We start from the raw sequence: 23938 nt of genomic DNA on the forward strand, positions 1-23938 counted from the left end.
CCCTAATTTTTAAAATTCTTATTATAATAGGTAATTTGATCTTCTTGTCTTGATTTTTTTTTTTTTTTTTTTGAGATGGAGTCTCACCCTGTCACTCAGGCTGGAGCACAGTGGCATGATTTTGACTCACTGCAACCTCCGCCTCCCAGGCTCAAGCAATCCTCCCACCTTAGCCTCTGAGTAGCTGGGATCACAGACATGCACCACCATGCACGGCTAATTTTTTTTTTCTTTTTTAATTTTTTTTAAAGACAGAGCCTTGCTCTGTTGCTCATGCTTGAGTACAGTGGCGCGATGTCAGCTCACTGCAGCCTCCTCCTCCTGGGTTCAAGCGATTCTTGTACCTCGGCCTCCTGAGGAGCTGGGATTACAGGCATGTGCCACCACGTCCAGCAAATTTTTGTATTTTTAGTAGAGATGGGGTTTCGCCATGTTGGCCCTGTTGGTCTTGAACTCCTGACCTCAAGTGATCCGCCTGCCTCAGCCTCCCAAAGTGCTAGGATTGTGGACGTTAGCCACTGCACCGGCCTGGCTAATTATTTTTACCTTGATGTTTTGAGAATTTTTTTCCTTTCCTTTAAAATATAATAGTTTCATTAGAATGTATTTTGAAGTTAATTCTTCCTGGTAATATGTTTACTTCCTGGCACATTTTCTTAGAGTATAGTTTTAAATACTGGTTTTGTTTAATCAGCAGAAATGTTTTTATTTGCATTTAGTTTTCTTTTTACATTGGTTTTGAATGGCATTGGTTTTTTTTTTTTTTTTTCCTACTTTTAGGCATTTTGTGGACAGAGTTCATTGTGTACCCCCTCCTGTTAGTATAGCACCCTGCACCTTCTTTAATGGATGATGATATTGGTAGTGGGGAGGAAAAGGGAAGTTAGCACGTGTTTGTGCAGGATTCTTTTTATTGTTTATTTTATTTATTTATTTATTTATTTATTTATATATTTATTTATTTATTTTTTTGAGACGGAGTCTTGCTCTGTCGCCCAGGCTGGAGTGCAGTGGCGCAATCTCGGCTCACTGCAAGCTCTGCCTCCCGGGTTCACGCCGTTCTCCTGCCTCAGCCTCTCCGAGTAGCTGGGACTACAGGCGCCCGCCACCACGTCCGGCTAATTTTTTGTATTTTTTAGTAGAGACGGGGTTTCACCGTGGTAGAGACAGGGTTTCACTGTGGTCTCGATCTCCTGACCTCGTGATCCGCCCACCTCGGCCTCCCAAAGTGCTAGGATTACAAGCGTGAGCCACCGCGCCCAGCCTCTTTTTATTTTTTTTGAGACCAAGTCTTACTCTGTCACGCAGGCTGGAGTTCAGTGGCACGATCTTGGCTCACTGCCACTTCAGCCTCCGGGTTCAAGCAGTTCTCCTGTCTCAGCCTCCTGAGTAGCTGGGATTACAGGTGTGCGCCACCACACCTGGCTAATTTTTGAATTTGTAGTAGAGATGGGGTTTCACCATGTTGGACAGGCTGGTCTCAAACTCCTGACCTTGAGTAATTTGCCTGCCTGGGCCTCCCAAAGTACTGGAATTACAGGTGTGAGCTACCATGCCTGGCCTTGAGACAGGGTCATGCTTTCTCACTCAGGCTGGAGTGCAGTGGTATGATCATACCTCACTATAACCTCAAACTCCTGGGCTCAAGCAATTCTCCCACCTCAGCCTCCTGAGTATTTATGACTACATGCTTGTGCCATGATCCCCAGCTAATTAATTTTTTTTTTTTTTTTTTTTTTTTGTGGAGACAGGGCCTCACTATGTTGCCTTGCCTGGTCTCAAGCCCCTGGGCTCAAGCTATCCTCCCTGTTGGCCTCCCCAGGCTTTGAGATTACAGGCATGGGCCGCTGCACCCGGCCTTAATCTCAACTAATTGTTGGGGAAGGCAAATATATATTATTGATCTTGCTTTCCTTCTTGAGAAATTCACTTCTCCTGGCTCTACAACAGTATGGTCTGGTCTTCATCCTGCCTCTGTGACTGCTCATCATCTTTGATGGCTCTGTTTTCTTTGCATATCTTTTAGATGTTGGCTTTGTTTGTCTTCTCTATTTATTCTCTGGCCACTTTGAATTCACTTTGATTGCTTCAGTTGTGATCCATAATAGATAGAAATCTTTATTCTAGATCTCTTTCCTGAGCTCCAGATCCATGTGTCCAGCTGACTACAGAATATCTCCAGTTGTATGATCTGAAGCCCCTAACTGAACAGATAACTTACCTTTTTACCCCTTAACTTTGATCCTTCTATAGGATTTCTTAAATCGGAAAATGGCATCAGCATATCAATGATTACCCCCACTCCCACCCCCAAATCCAGTCAGTCAGGTATATATTACCTACCAAATATAACTCATTATCCTTCTAATTTTCTGTGTCCTTGCTGTTACTAAAGACCAGGTTGGGCTGATCACAGTGGCTCACGCCTGTAATCCAGCTTTGGGAGGCTGAGGTGGGTGGATCATGAGGTCAGGAGATGAAGGCCAGCCTGGCTAACACAGTGAAACCCCATCCCTACTAAAAATACAAAAAATTAGCTGGGCGTGGTGGCATGCACCTGTAGTCGCAGCTACTTGGGAGGCTGAGGCAGGAGAATCGCTTGAACCTGGGAGGTGGAGGTTGCAGTGAGCCGAGATGGCACCACTGCACTCCAGCCTGGGCAGCAGAGCAAGACTCCATCTCAAAAAATAAATAAATAAATAAATAAATAAAGCAGGTGTGGTGGCTCACACCTGTAATCCCAGAGCTTTGGGAGGCCAAGGTGGGCAGATCACAAGGTCAGGAGATCGAGACCATCCTGGCTAACACGGTGAAACCCTGTCTCTAAAATACAAAAAATTAGCCAGGCGTGGTGGCGGGTGCCTGTAGTCCCAGCTGCTTGGGAGGCTGAGGCAGGAGAATAGTGTGAACCCAGGAGGCGGAGCTTGCAGTGAGCCGAGATTGTGCCACTGCACTCCAGCCTGGGCAACTGAGCGAGATTCTGTCTCAAAAAAAAAAAAAGAAACCAGGTTGCCATTACCTGGGCCATTATGACAACTTCCAATCATTCTCTTTTCCAGTTCAGTCTCTACAGCAAAGCTGGTGTAATTATTCCCAGATATGTCTGATCATGTCTGTCTCTTCTGAAAATATTTGCCTCATTTGTTTCAGAAAATGGAATCATCAAGACAGATAAAGTATTTGAAGTGATGCTGGCTACAGACCGCTCCCACTATGCAAAATGTAACCCATACATGGATTCTCCACAATCAATAGGTAAGCTTTAGATTTCTGAAAATATCACAGTTTTCATCATTTACTTTATGATTTTTGGAAGTAGAAAAAGCCTGAGACACAGATATTTGTCTATTATTACCTTCTTAATTTGAATTTTATGAATCAGCAAGTTTTATAATCCCAAACATACCTATTTTAATAAAATTATATGTTTTTCTGTTTTCTCGAACAATATATAATATGTATAAAAAATTAAAAACATTTTTTGAAATAAAATATTTTATTGAAAAAAAACTTTTGTTTTTGGAGACGGAGTCTCACTCTATCATCCAGGCTGGATCGCAGTGGCGCAATATCAGCTTACTGCAACCTCCGCCTCCTGGGTTCAAGTAATTCTCCTGCCTTATCCTCCCGAGTAGCTGGGATTACAGGTGCATGCCACCACACCCGGCTAATTTTTTGTATTTTAGTAGAGACGGGGTTTCAGCGTGTTGCCCAAGCTGGTCTCGGAACTCAGGCAATCCGCCCGTGTTGGCCTCCCAAAGCACTAGGATTACAGGCATGAGCCACCACACCCTGCAATAAAAAAAAACTTTTAATGAAAACTTACAGTATTAGCTGAGTGCTGAGTTTTCTTTAGGGGCCTTAGTGTTGACTAAAGATTAGTTTTCAGGTTAGGATTAATTTTTTAAATCAATATTTAAATCAGTAAGTGTGCTTAAGTTATTACTGACTTCTCTACTTTATTTGCCCTGCTTTTTTGGCTTGTGTTTGTTTTTAGAAAGTCCTGTATTTAACTCCTTCTCCTGAAGCAGGTTTTGCTGAACTGCTGAGCCTTGGCAGTGGGCGCCTTTGAGGCTTAGAAGTGCCTCAGGATTCTGTAAGTCGGCTGCCATGCTGTCTTCTTTTGAAGCACTATAACAGTCAGCAGAGAAGATCCTGGGGAGCTTCTGAACCCCGAAGGCACCTGCCACCACTGCTCAGTGAAACTTGCTTCAGAGGCAGAAAGAAGCAGGTAAATAAGTTTTGAGAAAGCAACACCAGAAGAAAAGAAACTAAAAGTTAAGAACCACGAAAAGATTGTGTGAATTAACATTAGATGATAAGATAAAGGATAAAATGAAGTAGTTTATTGGGCTTTCAAGCTACTTTTTCAGTTATTCTAGTTTTTTTTTAAGTTGACAGAAATATGAAGCAATTTAATTTTGCACAGACTTTGTATACCTATTACATATGAAAACTTATTTTTAAAAAACAATCTGAAGGAAAAACAAGCCAAAAATATATCAACTCTCAACTTACTGAAATTCTTCCTTTCTTAGCTGACTCTACAGGAGAAGAAATTTTTAGCTGCCGTACTTTAGAGGGACTGTTTTACTAGATGAGCACATTACCCTTTGGCATGATTATATTTTCTAATTTTAACTGCTGGGTGACAGTACTCTAATAGAAGTAAGTTTTATTTTTTTGAGATCATAAAACCTAAAAAAGAATTATTGTGAAAAATAACGTGTGGATGGTAGAAAAGAAATTATGCGAAATAGTATATTTTTACAGCTGACTGTATCAGTAGTTCTCTTCTTGTTTTGCAGGTTTCCAAGCAACAATCAGTGCTCCACACATGGTAAGTTAAGTTTGTTCACTTGGTTACAAATGGATCACATTTTTCTGTGTAATCATTTTCTGTAGTAAAAAAGATTTAAAGAAAGTTTTAAATTTTTAGTTATATCAATTTATCATCTATGAGTTATGTGAATTGGTAATGAACATCATTTTGTTTTTTGAACATCTTATTCTTAATACAGGGTCTGTAGGAGTTTTTTTTTGTTTTGTTTTGTTTTTTTTTGAGATGCAGTCTTGCTGTGTCACCCAGGCTAGAGTGCAGTGGCACAATCTCAGCTCACTGCAACCTCCCACTTCTGGGTTCATGCCATTCTCCTGCCTCAGCCTCCCCACGAGCTGGGACTACAGGTGCCCACCACCACGCCTGGCTAATTTTTTATATTTTTAGTAGAGACGGGGTTTCACGGTCTTAGCCAGGATGGTCTCGATCTCCTGACCTCTTGATCCGCCTGCCTCGTCCTCCCAAAGTGCTGGGATTACAGGCGTGAGCCACTGCGCTCAGTCCAGAAGGAGCTTTTTAAGGTAGAAACTGGCATATTAAAGTTTTTGGTGGTTGTCAGTATCTGTGACATGTAAAAATTGAACATAAAAGGTTATTTAGTAGAGAGTTAATTACAGGAGATAATATTTTAAATAGTATAATGGACATTTTATAGAAATCTCAAGTTGAATATTATTTCACATTTTATGTGGAAAATTCATTAGGGAGTGGTTAAGTATAGGAGCCATTAAGCTGCATAGCTCCTTGAGAAGGACTTACTTTGAGTTATCTAGCAGTTTTAATCTGTTGGGAATTTTCTTGGGTTTTATTTTATTTTATTTTATTTTTTATTTTTTATTTTTGAGACAAGTTCTTACTTTGTCACCCAGGCTGGAATGCAGTGGTATGATCATCACAGCTCACTGCAGCCTTGACTCCCGGGCTTATGCAGTCCTCCCACCCAGCCTCCCAAAGTGCTAGGATTACAGGCATGAGCCACTGTGCCCAACCTTTTCTTAGGGTTTAAATGTCAGTATTTGAGTGAGTACTCTTGTTTTATTTTGTAAGAAAGAACAATAGCTTTTCTTTTCTTTTTTTTTTTTTTCGAGATGGAGTCTCACACTGTCGCCCAGGCTGGTGTGCAGTGGTGCGATCTTGGCTTGCTGCAACCTCCGCCCCCGGCTTCAAGTGATTCTCCTGCCTCAGCCTCCTGAGTAACTAGGATTACAGGTGCCTGCCACCACACTCAGCTAATTTTTTGTATTTTTAGTAGAGACGGGGCTTCACTCTGTTGGCCAGGCTGGTCTCGATCTCCTGACCTCATGATCCGCCCACCTTGGCCTCCCAAAGTGCTGAGATTACAGGCGTGAGCCACCCCGCCCGGCCTTAACTTTTTGTATTTTTAGTAGAGACAGGGTTTCACCATGTTGGCCAGGCTGGTTTTGAACTTCTGACCTCAGGTGAGGTCGCCTTTGCCTCCCAAAATGCTGGGATTATAGGCGTGAGCCACTGCGCCTGGCCAGAATAATAACTTTTCTGATTCTCTGCAAGTATTTGGGGTTGGAGAAGCTCTTATTTAAACTTAATACTAAAATAAATTGTGTATGTATTTATAGTGAATTGATAATTATACTAGAAGAAAAAAGCAGACATTTATAAAAATTGAATAGAAATGTCTTTTTGAAACAAGACAGAAAACACAGAAGCCATTAAAAAAACCTGATACATTTTGAAACTTAAATATCTAGGATTTTTGTGGAGAAAAAATGTTACAAGCAAAAATTAAAGAGGAAGAATTGGCTGTGTGTGGTGGCTCACACCTACGTAATCTCAACACTTTGGGAGTCTGAGGCAGGAATATCGGTTGAAGCTAGGAGTTTGAGACCAGCCTGGGCAACAAAGCAATACTCTGTCTCTACAAAAAATTTTAAAAATTAGTTGGGTGTTGTGGCAATGTTCCTGTAGTCCTAGCTACAAGGGAGGCCAAGGCAGAAGGATTGTCTGAGTCCAGGAATTTGAGGCTGCAGTGAGCCATGATTGTGCTACTGCACTCCAGCCTGGTTGACAGAGAGAGACCCTCATCTCAATTATAATAATTAACAATTGAGGGAAATATTGTAATACATATGACAGCAAGGGAAAATTTCAATATGTAGACATGTATGCATACATTTGTGTTTGTGTGTGTCCTGTTAATAAGTAAAAGACCAGTAAGCCCAAAAGAAAATGTGTAAAGGACAGGATTGATAGTTCATCGTGGCCGGGCATGGTGGTTCACGTCTGTAATCCCAGCACTTTGGGAGGCCAAAGTGGGCAAATCACCAGAGGTTGGGAGTTTGAGACCAGCCTCACCAACATGGAGAAACCCTGTCTCTACTAAAAATACAAAATTAGCTGGGCATGGTGGCACATGGCTGTAATCCCAGCTACTTGGGAGGCTGAGGCAGGAGAATCGCTTGAACCTGGGAGGCAGAGGTTGCGTTGAGCTGAAATTGCGCCATTGCCCTCCAGCCTGGGCAGCACGAGTGAAACTCTGTCTCAAAAAAAAAAAAAGCTAAGATAGTTCATTGAACAGAAACACGAATGACATTGACATTTAAACAAATGAAAAGATGTCATCTTCACGTATTTAATTTTTTTTTTTTTTTTTTTTTGAGACAGAGTCTCGCTCTGTTGCCCAGGCTGGAGTGCAGTGGCGTGATCTCGGCTCTCTGCAAGCTCTGCCTCCTGGGTTCACACCATTCTCCTGCCTCAGCCTCCCGAGTAGCTGTTTGAGATGGAGTCTCGCTCTGTGACCCAGGCTGGAGTGCAGTGGCATGATCTCGGCTCTCTGCAAGCTCTGCCTCCTGGGTTCACGCCATTCTCCTGCCTCAGCCTCCCGAGTAGCTGTTTGAGACAGAGTCTCGCTCTGTGACCCAAGCTGGAGTGCAGTGGCATGATCTCGGCTTACTGCAACCTCCGCCCCCTGGTTTCAAGCAATTCGCGTGCCTCACTCAGCCTTCCTCGTAGCTGGGATTACAGGCGTTTGCTACCATGCCTGGCTAATTTTTGTATTTTTAGTAGAGATGGGGTTTCGCCACGTTGGCCAGGCTTGTCTCCTGACCTGACCTCCTGACCTCAGGTGGTCTCCTGACCTCAAGTGATCCACCCGCCTTGGCCTCCCAAAGTGCTGGGATTACAGGCATGAGCCACTGTGCCTGGCCATTAAAATTTTTTTTTGTAGAGACAGGGCCTCACTTTGTTACCCCAGACTGATCTTGAACTCCTGGGCTCTAGTGATCATCTTGCTTTGGCCTTCTAAAATGCTGGATTACTGGCATAAGCCACCATGCCCAGCCTCATCTTCACTTATACTTGGTGAATTGCAAATTAGCACTATAATGAGGTACCAGTTTTCACCTATCAGATTGTTACAGATTAAAAAATTTGATACTTTGTATTGGAAATGGAAAACTGGCAGTCACATACTTTTTTGTGTGGGAGAGTACATTGAATATTTTTGGAAGACAATTTGGCAGTATCTATCGAAATGTGAAATAAATATAACTTAGATTTCCCAGTTTTATTTCAAGATATTTATCCCATAATATAGTTACATGAGTGCAGAATGACTTAACTAAAGTTATTTATTGATATTTATTATAATTACAAAAAGTAGCAATGTCCACAAAATGGTGGATAGTTAATAAATTATAGTACAGATGCTCCTTGACTTACATGGGGGTATGTCCTGATAAACCTATCATAAGTTGAAAATACTGTAACTCTAAAATGCATTTAATATACTTAGCCTACCAAACTTCATAGCTTAGCCTTGCCTACGTTAAATGTGCTCAGAACACTTACATTAGCCTACAGTTGGGCAAAATCAACTAGCACAAAGTCTATTTTATAATAAAATGGTGAATATCACGTGTAATTTATTGAATATTATACTGAAAGTGGAAAATAGAATGGGTGTATGGGTACTTGAAGTACAATTTGTACAGAACGTGTATAATTTTTACATCATCGTAAAGTCGAGAAATCATATGTTGAACCACTGTTAAGTCAGGGACCATCTTAACCTCCATGTTGTGGACTATTGTGAAACTGTTAAATGAAAGAGCTCTGCAAGTACAAATATGACAAAGTCTTCAAGAAATACAGTATAATACTTACAGGTGGTTTTTTGGGTGGGAAAAATAAGAATGAAACAGTATAAAAGTTGAGTCCCAAAGGGTACTTAGAATATTCTGTAATGTATGAAAATCACATATGCACACATACATGCACACGTATGTTTTTCTTTGGGAATGAAAACTAAAAATGATTTCTTCTAAGATAGGGAATTAGCTTATTTAGGATATATGAGTGGAATTGAGATCTGATTTTCACTCTGTGTCCTTGATCTGTTATCAATTTCTTCCTTCCTTCCTTCCTTCCTTCCTTCCTTCCTTCCTTCGTTTCTTTCTTTCTTTCTTTCTTTTTTTTTTTTTTTTTTTTTTGACAAAGTCTCACTCTGTTGCCCAGGCTGGAGTGCAGTGGGGTGATCTTGGCTTACTGCAACCTCTGCTTCCTGGGTTCAAGTGATTGTCCTGCCTCAGCCTCTCAAGTAGCTGGGATTACAGATGTACACCACCACGCCTGGCTAATTTTTGTATTTTTAGTAGAGACAGGGTTTCCTCACGTTGGCCAGGCTGGTCTTGAACTCCTGGCCTCAATCTGCCTGCCTCGGCCTCCCGAAGTGCTGGGATTACAAGCTCGAGCCACTGTGCCTGGCATGTTATCAATTTCTTTATTCCTTTTCCTTAATTTTTTTAACATTTTAATTTATTATTATTATTATTTTTGAGATGGAGTCTCCCTCTGTCACCCAGGCTGGAGTGCAGTGGCACAATCTCAGCTTAGTGAAACCTTTGCCTCCCAGGTTCAAGCAATTCTCCTGCCTCAGCCTCCTGAGTAGCTAGGATTACAGACGTGCACCACCACACCCGGCTAATTTTTGTGTTTTTAGTAGAGACGAGATTTCACCATGTTGGCCAGGCTGGTCTCAAACTCCTGACCTCAAGTGATCCACCCTCCTTGGCCTCCCAAAGTGCTGGGATTACAGGCCTGAGCCACTGCGTTGAGCCCTTAATTTTTTAATTTTTGTTTTTTTTTGAGACAGAGTCTTGCTCTGTTGCCCAGGCTGGAGTACGGAAGCATGATAATGGCCCCCTGCAGCCGAGACCTGCTGAGCTTAAAAGATCCTCCCACCTTAGCCTCCTGAGTAGCTGGGACTATAGGCACATACCACCACCCCTAACTTTTTTAAATCATTTTCTGTAGAGATGAGGACTCACTGTGTTGCCCAAGCTAGTTCTGAACCCTGGAGCTCAAGCGATCCTCCCACCTCAGCCTCCCAAAGTGTTAGGATTACAGGCATGAGCCGCTGGGCCTGACTTTCTTTTTTCTTTAAACCATAGATTAGGAATGGCTTTTTTGTATATTACCTATTCAATAAGTGGTTAAAAAGAAAAGTTTTAGTCTTAAAATAATCTGCAAACAGTTTAAACTACTACTGAAGGGGGAATTAATGAATTTTATAAGTATAATGGTAGAAAAATTTATTCTTTTTCTTGAAGGTAGAATGTGATATAGCCCCACCTCACCCCCTCACTCTGGCAGAGGTCCGGGTTAAGAGAGAATATTAACTGCTTATCCCTCCTCTATGCCCAGAGAGGCTTATCTGTGTTCCATCGTTTTACATTCCTTGAGGCACAGCGAGTTCTTGCTTCCCTCCCTAGCTCGGCTGTAAAGTCACGAGGTTGATAAGCAATTGCTACAAAAGCATGTATTCCCAAGGATGTAAGACATACGGTGTAACAAATGTAAAAGAGTAATTAACTGCCTTTGTTCTCGCTTCTGCAAGTACGCTTCCTGCAGCACGTAACTCCCGCCACAAACTGCTTCAAAGGTGATTGATCCCTTTGTTCAGGGATCAGACTTTCTGGACCCTAGTACGACTGAGCCAGCAATGACTTTAATAATTAAACACTCTCCTGAACTGTGCTCGGTCTCTCCCATCTCTGATTTGTCCCACAACACTACCTAAATGAAAGATTTATGTAGAAGCATGAATGTGACTGGGCGGGGTGGCTCACGCCTGTAACCCTAGCACTTTGGGAGGCCGAGGCAGGTGGGTCACCTGAGGTCAGGAGTTCGAGACCAGCCTGGCCAACATGGCAATATCCCGTCTCTACTAGGAATACAAAAGTTAGCCAGGTATGGTGGCAGGCGCCTATAATCCCAGCTATGCAGGAGGCTGAGACAAGAGAAGCACTTGGACCTGGCGGGGTGCAGGTTGCAGTGAGCCAAGATCGTGCCATTTCACTCCAGCCTAGGCGAAAGAGCAAAACTCTGACTCAAAAAAAAAAAAAGAAGCATGAATGCTAAAAGTCATTTTGGAGAACCAGTATCTAGCATGGTTGGGAAATTGACTGGAGTGGTATGCTTTCAGGTATTAAGGGAAATACTTTGTGATTTTTTCTTTCCCCTGAAGTTTGGTCTGGGTGTCCAGTTCATTGCTGAATAAAGCATAGCAGTTACTTCATGGCAAAGATGCATTTTAAAACAACAATACAAAACAGCTTTATTAAGATATAATTCTTGGCTAGGCACAGTGCCTTGAGCCTGTAATCCCAGCACTTTGGGAAGCCGAGGCTGGAGGATCACTTGAGCCCAGGAGTTTGAGACCAGCCTGGGCAACACGGTGAGATCCCATCTCTACAAAAAATAAAAAACATTTAGCTGGGTGTGATAGTATGTGCCTGTGGTCCCAGCTATTCTGCAGACTGAGGTGGAAGGATTGCTTGAGCCTGGGAGATGGAGGCTGCAGTGAGTCATGATCACACCACTACACTCCTGCCTGGGTGACAGATCAAGACCCTGTCTCAGAAAAAAAAAAAGATATAATTCTTATACTACAGAATTCATCCCTTTAAAGTGTAGAATTCTGTGGTTTTTAGTTTATTCAGAGTTACACAAACATCACCACGATCTAATATGAGGTTTTCATCACTGCAGAAAGAAACCTTCCTTATACCCATTAGCAGTCAGATCCAAACCCCTGCACTGCTCAGGTCCTGGCAACTACTAATCTATTATTTGTTTCTATAGATTTGCCTATTCTAGACATTTCATATAAATAGAATCGTATAATATGTTGCCTTTTTGACTGACTTTTTAAACTTAGCATAATGTTTTCAAGATTTATCCCTGTTGTAGTGTGAATCAGTATTTCTCTCCTTTTTATGACTGAATAATATCCCATTGTATGGATATACAACATTTATCTATTAACTGTTGAGGGACATTTGGATTGTTTCCAGTGTTTGGCTATTCTAAATAATGCTGCCGTGAACATTTGTGTACAAATTTTTGTGTGTTTTCATTTCTCTCGAGTATTTACCTAGGAGTGGAATTACCAGATCATATATGAAAACTCTATGTTTAACATTTTGAGGAATGGCCAAACCGTTTTTCAAAGCAGCTGCACCATTTTACAGTCCCACTAGCAATGTATGAGGGTTCTAGTTTCTCTGCTTTCTTGTTAACATTTGTTATTTTCTTTTTTTAAAAGAATTTTATCCATCCTAGTGACTATGAAGTGGTGTCTCATTGTGGTTTTGATTTGCATTTCCCTAATGATGAATGATGCTGAGCATCTTTTCATGTGCGTTTTGGCCATTTCTGTATCTTCTTTGGAGAAACATTTATTCAGTCTCTTACCCCTTTCTTGTTTTTTTTTTTTGTTTTTTTTTTTTTAATAATTAAAACTTTTTTTTTTTCTGAGACAGAGTCTCGCTCTGTCACCCAGGCTGGAGTGCAGTGGTGCCATCTCAGGCTCACTGCAACCTCCGCCTCCCAGATTCAAGCAATTCTCCTGCCTCAGCCTCCTGAGTAGCTAGGATTACAGGCACGTACCACCACACCGGGCTAATTTTTGTATTTTTAGTAGAGACAGGTTTCACCATGTTGGCCAGGCTGGTCTTGAACTCCTGACCTCGTGATCTGCCCGCCTCAGCCTCCCAAAGTGTTGGGATTACAGGCGTGAGCCACCGCACCCGGCCAAAAAATTTTTTTTAAAGACAGGGTCTTGCTGTGTCGCCCAGGCTAGTCTCAAACTCCTGAGCTCAAGCAATCCTCCTGTCTGTGCCTCTCAAAGTGCTGGGATTACAAGCATGGGCCACCATATCTGGCCTCTTGACCATTTCTTAATTGGGTTATTTGTCTTTTTATTGTTAAAACTGTATTTTATATAAATGCATTAAAATTTTTAATTGTGTTAAAAATACACATAACATAAAATTTACCATCTTAACCATTTTAAGTGTATCATTTAGTAGTGTTAAGTACATTTACATTGTTATGCAATCAGTCTTCAGAACACTTTTCATCTTGCAAAACTAACACTCTATACTCATTCAATAACAGTTTCCCAGTTTTCTCATTCTCTCTTTACCTCAGCCCCTGGCAACCACCATTCTATTTTCTGTTTCTATGAATTTGATTCCTCTAGGTACGTCATATAAGTGGAATCATAATGTGTTTGTTTGTCTTTTTGTAACTGGCTTATTTCACTTAGCATATGTCATAGCTTATGTCAGAATTTTCTCCCAAAATGGATGCATTTTTAATTATTTATATTTTGTGAGTGATCTATGACTGTTAATAAGGAAAACTTATGTATCTATGTATGTATATGGTCACATGAAACGTCTATATGAATGTTTATATATATGCACATGCAGACAATAAGCATACAGTGCAAGATGTGAGTAGGGTAAAATATTTTTAATTGTATGAACAAGCAGTTGTCATCTTGAATCATTTGTTGCATAAATCTCAGCAGTATTATAAGAGAAGCAGAAAGTGAGGATGAAAAGAGAAATGACATCTACATCTAATGAACCTTAAAATCACAAGCTTGGAATTAACTATAATCCTGGAATATTTTCCAAACCTGTAAAGGAAAATGTGATGCGTGCAGTGGTGAAGAGATTAAAAGCAGCCTGTTAAAATGGTATCCTGGTAGCAGTGAGCACACCTGGCATCCAGGTTTGGGATCCTAAATACCACTGCTTACTAAAAGAGTTGAGTGCTCCTTGGAGTAGTGACTGACATCTGTCAAGTGAGGAAGTATTCAAAGGCTGAGGAGGTAATGTCAGAAGGACATATGAGCAGATTTGAAGAGGCTCCCAAAGGCCAACTTGGAGAGAATTTGAGAATCAACAAGAATAATGATGGTAACAGATTATACACAGTGAATTGAAAAACAAAAATTCGTGAGTCTACGGAGACTTAAAAAAAAACAAAAAGAGCAAGACGGAAAAATGAAAATGATTTTTTTCAGAAAAACAGAAGAGTGTTAATGAATAAATGTGGAAGGAATAATGAAATTTTAAAGATCAGTATTTTGGCTGGGTGCAGTGGCTCATGCCTGTAATCTCAGCACTTCAGGAGGCCGAGCGGGCAGATCCCTTGAGCCTAGGAGTTCAAGACCACCCTGGGCAACAAAGCAAGACCCTGACTCTACAAAAATAAAAATAAAGGTCACTATTTTGTAATCATCAATGTAATGAATTAGGCAAAGATTATTAATGAATCTAAAACGATTAGGAGGAAGATTGTTGGAGAACAAAAATACTCATGTAGTCTCAAATTAATACTCCACATATTATTATTATTTTTGAAGTCATAGTCTTGCTGTGTCACCCAGGCTGGATGCAGTGGCGTGATCTCGGCTCACTGCAGCCTCCGCCTTCTGGGTTCAAGCAATTCTCCCGCCTCAGCCTCCCGAATAGCTGGCATTACAGGCATGCACCACCATACCTGGATAATTTCTGTATTTTTAGTAGAGACAGGGTTTCACCATGTTAGCCAGGCTGGTCTCGAACTCCTGACCTCATGATCTGCCCACCTCAGCCTCCCAAAGTGCTGGGATTAGAGGCGTGAGCCACCACACCCGGCCCACATATTATTCATTATAAAGAAAAAAATATGCCTTGAAAGTAGAGTGATCTATTGGTGACCCCAAATTTACTGAGTAGTTGAGGTTGACATGTCCAGTGGTGTGGTGGTCCAATATTATATACTTCCTAATGTGATGCTCTGAGGGAGTTGCATAGCAAGACCTGCGTGTGTTCTTGTTGGAAGTCTTTGATCTGAATCTAACCCTGAGGAAGTAGACACATCTAGAATGTGGTGCATTATGTGTGGGGACAACTGGACAGGACTCTTTTTTTTTTTTTCTTTCCCCTGAGACAAGATCTTGCTCTGTTGCCCAGGCTGGAGTGCAAAGATCATAGCTCACTATAACCTCAAACTCTTCAGCTCCAGTGATCTTCTCGCTTCTGCCTCCCAAGGAGCTGGGACTATAGGCATGTGCCATGACCCACACTCAGATAATTTTTAACTTTTTTGTAGACATACGGTCTCGAATATGTTGTCCAGGCTGATTTCAAACTCCTGGTCTCGAGTTATTGTTCCACTTTGGCCCTTCAAAGCACTCGGATTATAGGTATAAGTCACCCCATGCCTTGCCAGGACTCCTTAAATGAGTCAATGTCCTAAAGAACAGAGCAAAGTGGTAGATGGAGGAAGATAATTGGGGGAACATTCTAGATTGGCAAATGTAATGCATGAACCTTGAATATATTAGGGAAAAAAACAGCCATTTAACACATATTTGTGTGTTACCCCTAAAAGGTTCTGTGGAACATTGAGGACTTCCTGGTTTGAAAGTTTGAAATGTCTTGGATTATGTGAGGCTGTATCAAAGGCCTTCTCTCCATATATTAGTTGGGGGAAAAGATAGCTTTAACTTTTTAAAAATTCTTTTTTTAAGCTCCCAAGTACTTGGAAACCTTAGCTTTAAATAAAAACACAACTTTTTATTATGGAAAAAGAGTTCCAGTACCATATATACAAATAAAATAGTATAATGAACCTATAAATCACCCAGCTTTAATAATGACCAACAATTTACTAATCTTGTTTTATCTAACTCTCTCTCTCTTTTTTTTTTTTTTTTTCTTTGAGGCAGAGTCATGCTCTGTGTCCCAGGCTGGAATGCAGTAGCGCAATCTTAGCTCACTGTGGCCTGCTGGGCTCAAACCATCCTCTCACCTTGGCCTCTTGAGTAGCTAGGACCACAGGTGTGCACCACCACATTCACCTCATTTTTGTATTTTTGTAGAGATAGGGTATCGCTGTGTTGCCCAGGCTGGTCTTGAACTCCTGAACTTAAGTGATCCGCCCACCTCGGCCTCCCGAAGACTGGGATTACAGGCTGTGAACCACTGTTCCCAGTGTAACTCTCTCTTTTGCCAAAGTATTTTAAAGCAACTTCCAAACATACATAATATTATTTCATCCATGGATACTTTATTATAAATCTCAAAGACTTTAAAAATAAACTACAATGCCATTATCATACCTAACAATGTTCCTTAATATCTTATGTCTACTCCATGTTCAAAGTTTGCCAGGTGCTTAAAAATTTTTATAGTTAATTTGCTTAAATCAGTAACCACACAGAGTCTATACGTTGCATCTTTTTGGTCTTGTTTCAGTTTTTTAAATTATCATTTAATTTTTAAAGAAAGACCCCTTTCTTTTTTTAAATGCCATTTGTTTGTTGACAAAACTAGTTCATTTGTTATATAGAATTTCCCATATTCTGAATTTGGTTAATTGTTTCCTGGTGGTGGCTGACTTATTCTTTAAACGTTTTTTTTTTTTTCTTTAGGAACACTTCCTAATGGTCCTTCCTGTTGCATCATATCAGGCGGTTCATAACGTCTGGTCATCCACTTTTAGTGATTGGAATAAGTAGTTGTCAATTTTTTTTAAATTGTTACGTGGAATAGGGCATTTTCGTTCTTTCTCTTTGGCATTGGCTATTTTTGGTGATAAAATGCTTTTAATTTTTTTTTTTTTTTTTTTGAGATGGAATCTCACCCTGTCACCCAGGCTGGAGTGCAATGGCACGATCTTGGCTCACTGCAACATCCACCTCCCGGGTTCAAGTGATTCTCCTGTCTCAGCTTCCCAGTAGCTGGGATTACAGCTGCCACCACGCCTGGCTAATTTTTTGTATTTTTAGCAGAGACAGGGTTTCATCATGTTGGGCAGGCTGGTCTTGAACACCTGACCTTAGGTGATCTGCCCGCCTCGGCCTTTCAAAGTACTGGGATTACAGGCATGAACCGCTGCGCCCAGCCCAAATGTTTTTAAATCTTTGACATAATTTCTGACTTGCAGAAATATTATACAGATAGTACAGTTCCTGTATACCTTTGTCCACACAGTCTTACCATTGGTAGAGCAAATCTCACCATTTGCTTTGTCATTTATTCTCTCTCCCTTCTTTATTGCCTCTCTCCTGTGTGTGTGTGTGTGTGTGTGTGTGTGTGTGTGTGTGTGTGTGTGTATTATATTTCCTTTTTTCCGAGCTCTTTGAGGGTAAATTACAGGCATAATGCTCTTTACCTTTTTTTTTTTTTTGAGATGGAGTCTCGCTCTGTTGCCGAGGCTGGGGTGCAGTGGCATGTTCTCAGCTCGCTGCAAGCTCCGCCTCTTGGGTTCACACCATTGTCCTGCCTCAGCCTCCCAAGTAACTGGGACTACAGGCGCCTACCACCACGCCCAGCTACTTTTTTGTGTTTGTAGTAGAGATGGGGTTTTACTGTGTTAGACAGGATGGTCTCGATCTCCTGACCTCATGATCCTCCTGCCTCGGCCTCCCAAAGTGCTGGGATTACAGGCGTGAGCTACCGCGCCTGGCCAATGCTCTTTACCTTTAAGAATAAGGACATTCTCTTACATACCCATAGTACAATTTTTGAAATCTGGAAGTCAGCATTGATATAACACTATTAGCCAATTTACAGACCTTATTCAGATTTCATCAGTTGTTTTGATAATGTTCCTTATAGGAAAAGAAAGTGGTAGATTGTGAGTTTTATTTGATTGTCATGTCTTTTTAGTTCCCTTTAAAGAATGACTGAGAAATGGTTCCTTATTCTTTTACAGCTTTGAAAACCTTGAAAATTTTTACGAATATGGGCCACTTATTTTATATAATGTCCCTCAATTTGAGTTTGTTTGATGTTTCCTCATAATTCAATATGGATTATGCATTTTTGCCTGGCATATCCCAGAAATGAAGTATCTTAGCAGAGGCATTTGATGTCAGTGTGTCCCATAATTGTGACATTAACTTTGATCATCTGATTAAGGTAGTGTTGACCAAGTTTTTCCACTGGAAAACTTTTTTCTGAACTCCACTGTAAAATTACTATTTTTCCTTTTGTGATTAATAATTATTTGGGGCAAACCCTTTGAGATTATGTAAATATCCTGTTTATTTTTCAGATGTTAGTCTACTAGTTTTAGCTTCCATTTATGATTTTTACCTGAATCAATCAGTTATTATTGAGATGGCTGCCCAAAGGATGATTTTCATCATTTTTTCTACATGTATTCATTATGTATCATATATTTGTTGGGAACAGTTTCTCCTATTTTTCATTTATATATGTATGTATTTGTATATGTATATATATGTAGAATGATGTATTTATCACTATAGATTAATGGATGCGTATTTTTATCAACCAAGATCTGGTAGTAAATGTGTTTACTCCTACTGGATCTGATTTTTTTTTTTTTTTTTTGAGATGGAGTTTCGCTCTGTTACAGCCCAGGCTGGAGTACAGTGGTGTGATCTCGGATCACTGCAATCTCCCCCTCCTGGGTTCAAGCAATTATATGCCTCAGCCTCCCAAGTAGCTGGGATTACAGGCGCCCGCCACCATGCCCAGCTAATTTTCTTGTATGTTTAGTAGAGATGGAGTTTCACCATCTTAGCCAGACTGGTCTTGAACTCCCGACCTCGTGATCCACCCACCTCAGCCTCCCAAAATGCTGGAATGACAGGCCTGAGCCACCACTCCCAGCCTGATCTGATTATTTTTAATAATGAGAATACTGGCTGGGTGTGGTGGCTTGTGCCTGTCATCCCAGCACTTTGGGAGGCCAAGGTGGGCGGATCACCTGAGGTCGAGAGTTCGAGACCAGCCTGACCAACATGGAGAAACCTTGTCTCTACTAAAAATACAAAATTAGCGTTTGTATTTTTGTATTTGCTTATATATGCAAAGAATCAATTCCTTCCTTTTTGGAAGGAGTCGCAAGAAACTAGTAATATTGGTTACCTTTACAGAGAGAAACCTGGATGGTTGGAAATGGGAGTAGGGTGGAGACTTTTCACTTATAAATCTTTTAATCTTTTTACTGAATTAATTAAAAGTTAAAAATTCACACACTGGAGGTCTAAAATTACTGAAACACATGATCTGAATGTAAGAATTCTAATCAAACAGTTTTCTTAAGTAATACCTGGGCAGATAGCCAAGATAACTTGGTTATCTTGGTAGATGACAATAGTAGAAAAATTACTAGAAAGTTGGCAACTTTGTTTATATGCCATGATGTGTGTACTTTAGTCTTAATGAATATTTTGTTTTCTTTTGGCAGCATGCATATGCGCTAGAACTTCTATTTGATCAGTTGCATGAAGGAGCTAAAGCTCTTGATGTAGGATCTGGAAGTGGAATCCTTACTGCATGTTTTGCACGTATGGTAAGAGTTTTATTTCTCATTCTGGCCCCAACAGAAGAATATTATATGATTTGGCTGTATGTTTTTTTAACTAGTGGTTTTTGTGTTTGTTTGTTTGTTTGTTTATTCTATTAGGATAGCAGTTGGAATGAGCATCACTTAGGATTTCGTTGTTGTTGCAAGTGACAGAACATGCAGCCCAAACTGTCAGAGCTAAAAGGGAGTTTATTTAGTTTATATAACAGAAAAGTCTAGGGGTATATACGGTCTGTTGTGTGGCTGGATTTAGAAGAGCAGGTGTTGTTATTGACAATAGGGTTCTTTCTGTTTCTTGATTTGGCTTTACTTTCCTCCGCATGTCGGTGTCATTATCCAGTAAGCTCTACCCTTGTAATCACAAGATGGTGGCCAGTACCTCCCAAACTACCTTCTTCCAAGTTCTCATTTGGCAGAAAAGAATAAAATGAGCCTGGTTTTCTTCTCTTTTTTTTTTTCTTCTTAAAAACAGAGGTTTTATTGCATTTGGTCCACAGTTGGTATTTCACTTTATCTCATGGTGCAGGGACCCTGGGTAGGGGACTGTACAGTACTTGGTGGGGCATGTGGCTGGGGGAGACGGAGCAGTACAGCTGGTCAGGCCCAGAAGGGGAGAAGGAGGGCTGGGGGCTCCTTAAAACCTACTGAGGGGCCGGATGCGGCAGCTCACACCTATAATCCCAGCACTTCAGGAGGCCTAGGCAGGCGGATCACATGAGGCCAGGAGTTCGAGACCAGCCTGGCCAACATAGTGAAACCCCATCTCTACTAAAAATACAAAAATTAGCCACACATGGTGGAGCACCTGCAGTCCCAGCTACTCAGGAGGCTGAGGCAGGAAAATCCCTTGAGCCCAGGAGGTGGAGGTGCAGTAAGCCTTGATTGCGCCACTGCACTCCAGCCTGGGCAACAACAACAACAACAAAAACCTACTGAGGCACAGTGTGGGGGTTGGGGTTAGCATGGAGAGGGGGTCAGGCTTAGCCCCAACAACTCAGGATTCTACTTCCTTGTACAGCCCTCAGTTTCCCCACCGGGCCCTGGGACATGTCTGAGGGTCCCAGGGAAATCCAGCCACTCAGAAGCCTGAGATATTTAGCATCGTAGCTGGGCCCCGTCTCCCAGGGGACTCATTTCCCAGCACCCTCTCCACTGTTCCTGCCCAGAATGAGCTTGGTTTCTAAACATTCCTACAGGTTTACCAGGATGAAGGTAGAACTTCTGCATTAGAAAAAGTGCTCTTAGAAAAATAATGCCTTATTATTACACTTCTGCCTTTTCTCATCAGAGCCTTATCTGGTCAATGGCTATCCAGAGTATTAACTGGGCACCCACTAATATATGTTGGAGTAAAGGTTGATCATTGCTTAGATCATCAAATCAGTTTGATTTGAGAAATATCGTGCCTGGAGGCCAGATTGGACGATTCTGATCTAGTTAAATTAGGAGTTGTGGATCCACCTTGGACTAGAATCCATGTAACTTGCTATAAATGTATAATCAGCAGACTTACTAGAATGTAAGCTCCAGGGAGTTGGGAATTTTGTCTGCTCTTTTTTTTTCATTGATGGTATCCTAAACATCTAAAACAATGCCTGGCACATAATAAGGACTCATATTTTCTCAGATGTTTTGCTCATTTTGTAGAGGTTAAGTCCTCATTAATGGATATCAGTGATTTTTTTTTAAGGTTAGAAATGCCATTTAATAAATGACTCATTCTCTATACTTGACATGTTTATAGTTTTAGAGGATGTATTCATTTTAAAAAATCATTTGGTTTGAGTTATTTTTCATAAAATGGCATTAATGTTTTTCACACATTTACCATGTGTGAAAGTGCTTTGTGTTTTAAGCACTAGCGCCTGTATTCTAAGTGCTCCCCATTTTTATGATGGGGTATATGCCTTTTTCCTCTGCATTTTGTACTGAGGAACCTGATTCATACAAGGAATGATTGGCTGGGTGTGGTGGCTCATGCCTGTAATCCCAGCACTTTGGGAGGCCGAGGCAGGCAGATCATCTGAGGTCTGGAGTTCGAGACCAGCCTGGCCAACATGGTGAAACCCTGTCTCCACTAAAAATACAAAAATTAGCCAGGTGTGGTGGCACACACCTGTAATCGCAGCTATTTGGGAGGCTGAGGCAGGAGAATTGCTTGAGCCCAGGAGACAGAGGTTGCAGTGAGCCGAGATCACGCCACTGTACTCCAGCCTGGCCAACAAAGCGAGACTTTATCTCAAAAAAAAAAAGAAGGAATCGTTAACTTGCCAAGGTATGTATGTATGTAAGTGATGACACTTCGACAAGAACCCAGATAGTCTGACTTCAAAGCCTTTATAAGTGTTCATTTTTAAAATTTTTATATTTTTTCTTAAAACATGTATACTTAATATTTTAATTTACAAATAAATAAATATGCAAAGAAGGGATTTTTGTTGTTGTTGCTTTTTGTTTTTTGTTTTCTGAGACAGGGTCTCACTCTGCCATCCAGGCTGGAGTACAGTGGCATGATCTCAACTCACTGCAGCCTCTGCCTCCCAGGCTCAAGTGATCCTCCCAACATGTCAGCCTCCTAAGTAGCTGGGACCACAGGCGCATGCCACCACACCTGGCTAGTTTTTGTATTCTTTTGTAGAGATGGGGTTTTGCCATTTTGCTTAGGCTGCTCTCAAACTCCTGTGCTCAAGCAATCTACCTGCCTCTGCCTCCCAAAGTGCTGGGATTATAGGTGTGAGCCACTGTGTATGTTTTCATGTTTTCTACTAAAAGCAGTAGAATCAAATGTAGAAATTTCTTCCCATCAGGTGGGAGGCAGGGTGTGTGGTGGCTCACTCCTGTAATCCCAGCACTTTGGGAGGCCGAGGTGGGCAGATCACGAGGTCAGGAATTTGAGACCAGCCTGACCAACATGGTGAAACCCTGTCTCTACTGAAAATACAAAAAAATTAGCCAGGCATGGTCGTGCGTGCCTGTAATCCCAGCTACTCAGGAGGCTGAGGCAGGAGAATCACTTGAACCTGGGAGGCGGAGGTTGCAGTGAGCTGAGATCGCGCCACTGCACTCCAGCCTGGGTGACAGGGCAAGACTCTCTCAAAAAAAAAAAAAAAAAAAAAAGGAAATTCCTCCCTGTCATTCTTTATGTAACATTTTAATATTTAAAGTTATACTTTAGATGGAATTTAAATAAAAAATTATTGTACTACTATTAAATATTGGTAATTTTCTTCAAAGTTCTAGATTTAATCTAAGAAACATAATTTTTCTTAGTATTACAAGTTTTATTAAATGAGAGTGATAGTTGAGAAAGTTGTATATATGGTAAATAATTTATGATAAACTGAGTGTTTAGCAATCTGTAGAAAAGGCTTAAGCTATTTTTGTTTTCTCTTTGCAGAATATGACTTTAGATAAGGAAAAACTTCCATAATACTTTAGAAAAACAAATTTAGCCCAATGAGCTACTGAATTGTTTTCTCTTTTCCAGGTTGGATGTACTGGAAAAGTCATAGGAATTGATCACATTAAAGAGCTAGTAGATGACTCAATAAATAATGTCAGGAAGGATGATCCAACACTTCTGTCTTCAGGGAGAGTACAGCTTGTTGGTAAGTATCAGAAAACTTTAAAAATTTCTTCGGAGGATTTTTATTTTCAGAAGATCCAATGCAAGCTAAATAATACTCAGAGGTAATTATTGCTCTTTTTTTACAATCACTTTTAAGTACTAAAAAATAAAAACGATTATTCTTTTTGCTCACCTAGTGAGTGTTTTGCAGCCATCTCTTTGTGAGTTTAATTTTGTATTTTCCTGTTTACCTCTGAGATTGAATTTTTTGTAATGTCTTTGGCCATTTGGATTTTGTCTTTTGTGAAGTGCCTGTTCAGATATTGGATTGCTTGTATTTTTGACTTATAGGGCTTCTAGCCCTTTGTCTATATATATAAATACATTTCTTCTCCCATCTGAGGTGTGCCTTTTCATCTTATTTGTACCCTTTTGATAACAAATTCTTAATTTTAATGTGGTCAGACTTACCAATTTTTTTCAGTGCTTTCTGTGTCCTTTTTAAGGATACTCTGAGGCCATGAAGATATGTGTCTTATTATTTCTTAGAACCTTTATCTTTTTAGCTTTTCATGTTTAGGTCTTTGATCTTCCTGATGTTGGTTTCTGTGTATGTATGAGGTAAAGGTGCAGTTATATGTTTTTGTATATGAATATCCAGTTGTATTCCCCAGACACACTCAGTTCTGTTTAAAAAATAAAATATTGGCCAGGAGCAGTGGCTCACATCTGTAATCCCAGCACTTTGGGAGGCTGAGGCGGGCAGATCATGAGGTCAAGAGTTTGAGACCAGCCTGGCCAACATGGTGAAACCCCGTCTCTACTAAAAATACAAAAATTAGGGGGGCGTGGTAGCACATGCCTGT

At 40.8% G+C, this 23938-nt stretch overlaps 1 protein-coding gene across 5 annotated transcripts in view; it reads left to right on the forward strand.

Annotated features, from left to right (window-relative positions):
• PCMT1 (protein-L-isoaspartate (D-aspartate) O-methyltransferase) overlaps positions 1-23938 on the forward strand; it is a 65040-nt gene that overhangs the window by 22032 nt on the left and 19070 nt on the right. For 2 of the 5 annotated variants that reach the window (XM_055267294.2, XM_055267316.2), the window contains exons 2-5: positions 3151-3255; positions 4809-4840; positions 19385-19489; positions 22992-23112. In XM_055267294.2, coding sequence (XP_055123269.1) covers positions 3151-3255; positions 4809-4840; positions 19385-19489; positions 22992-23112 — 363 coding nt within the window. The remainder of the gene's footprint in view (positions 1-3150; positions 3256-4808; positions 4841-19384; positions 19490-22991; positions 23113-23938) is intronic. The other 3 variants (XM_063632456.1, XM_063632462.1, XM_055267306.2) reach the window with 2 other exon arrangements.

Source organism: Symphalangus syndactylus, chromosome 2, assembly GCF_028878055.3.
Source record: "Symphalangus syndactylus isolate Jambi chromosome 2, NHGRI_mSymSyn1-v2.1_pri, whole genome shotgun sequence".
Taxonomy (NCBI): domain Eukaryota; kingdom Metazoa; phylum Chordata; class Mammalia; order Primates; family Hylobatidae; genus Symphalangus; species Symphalangus syndactylus.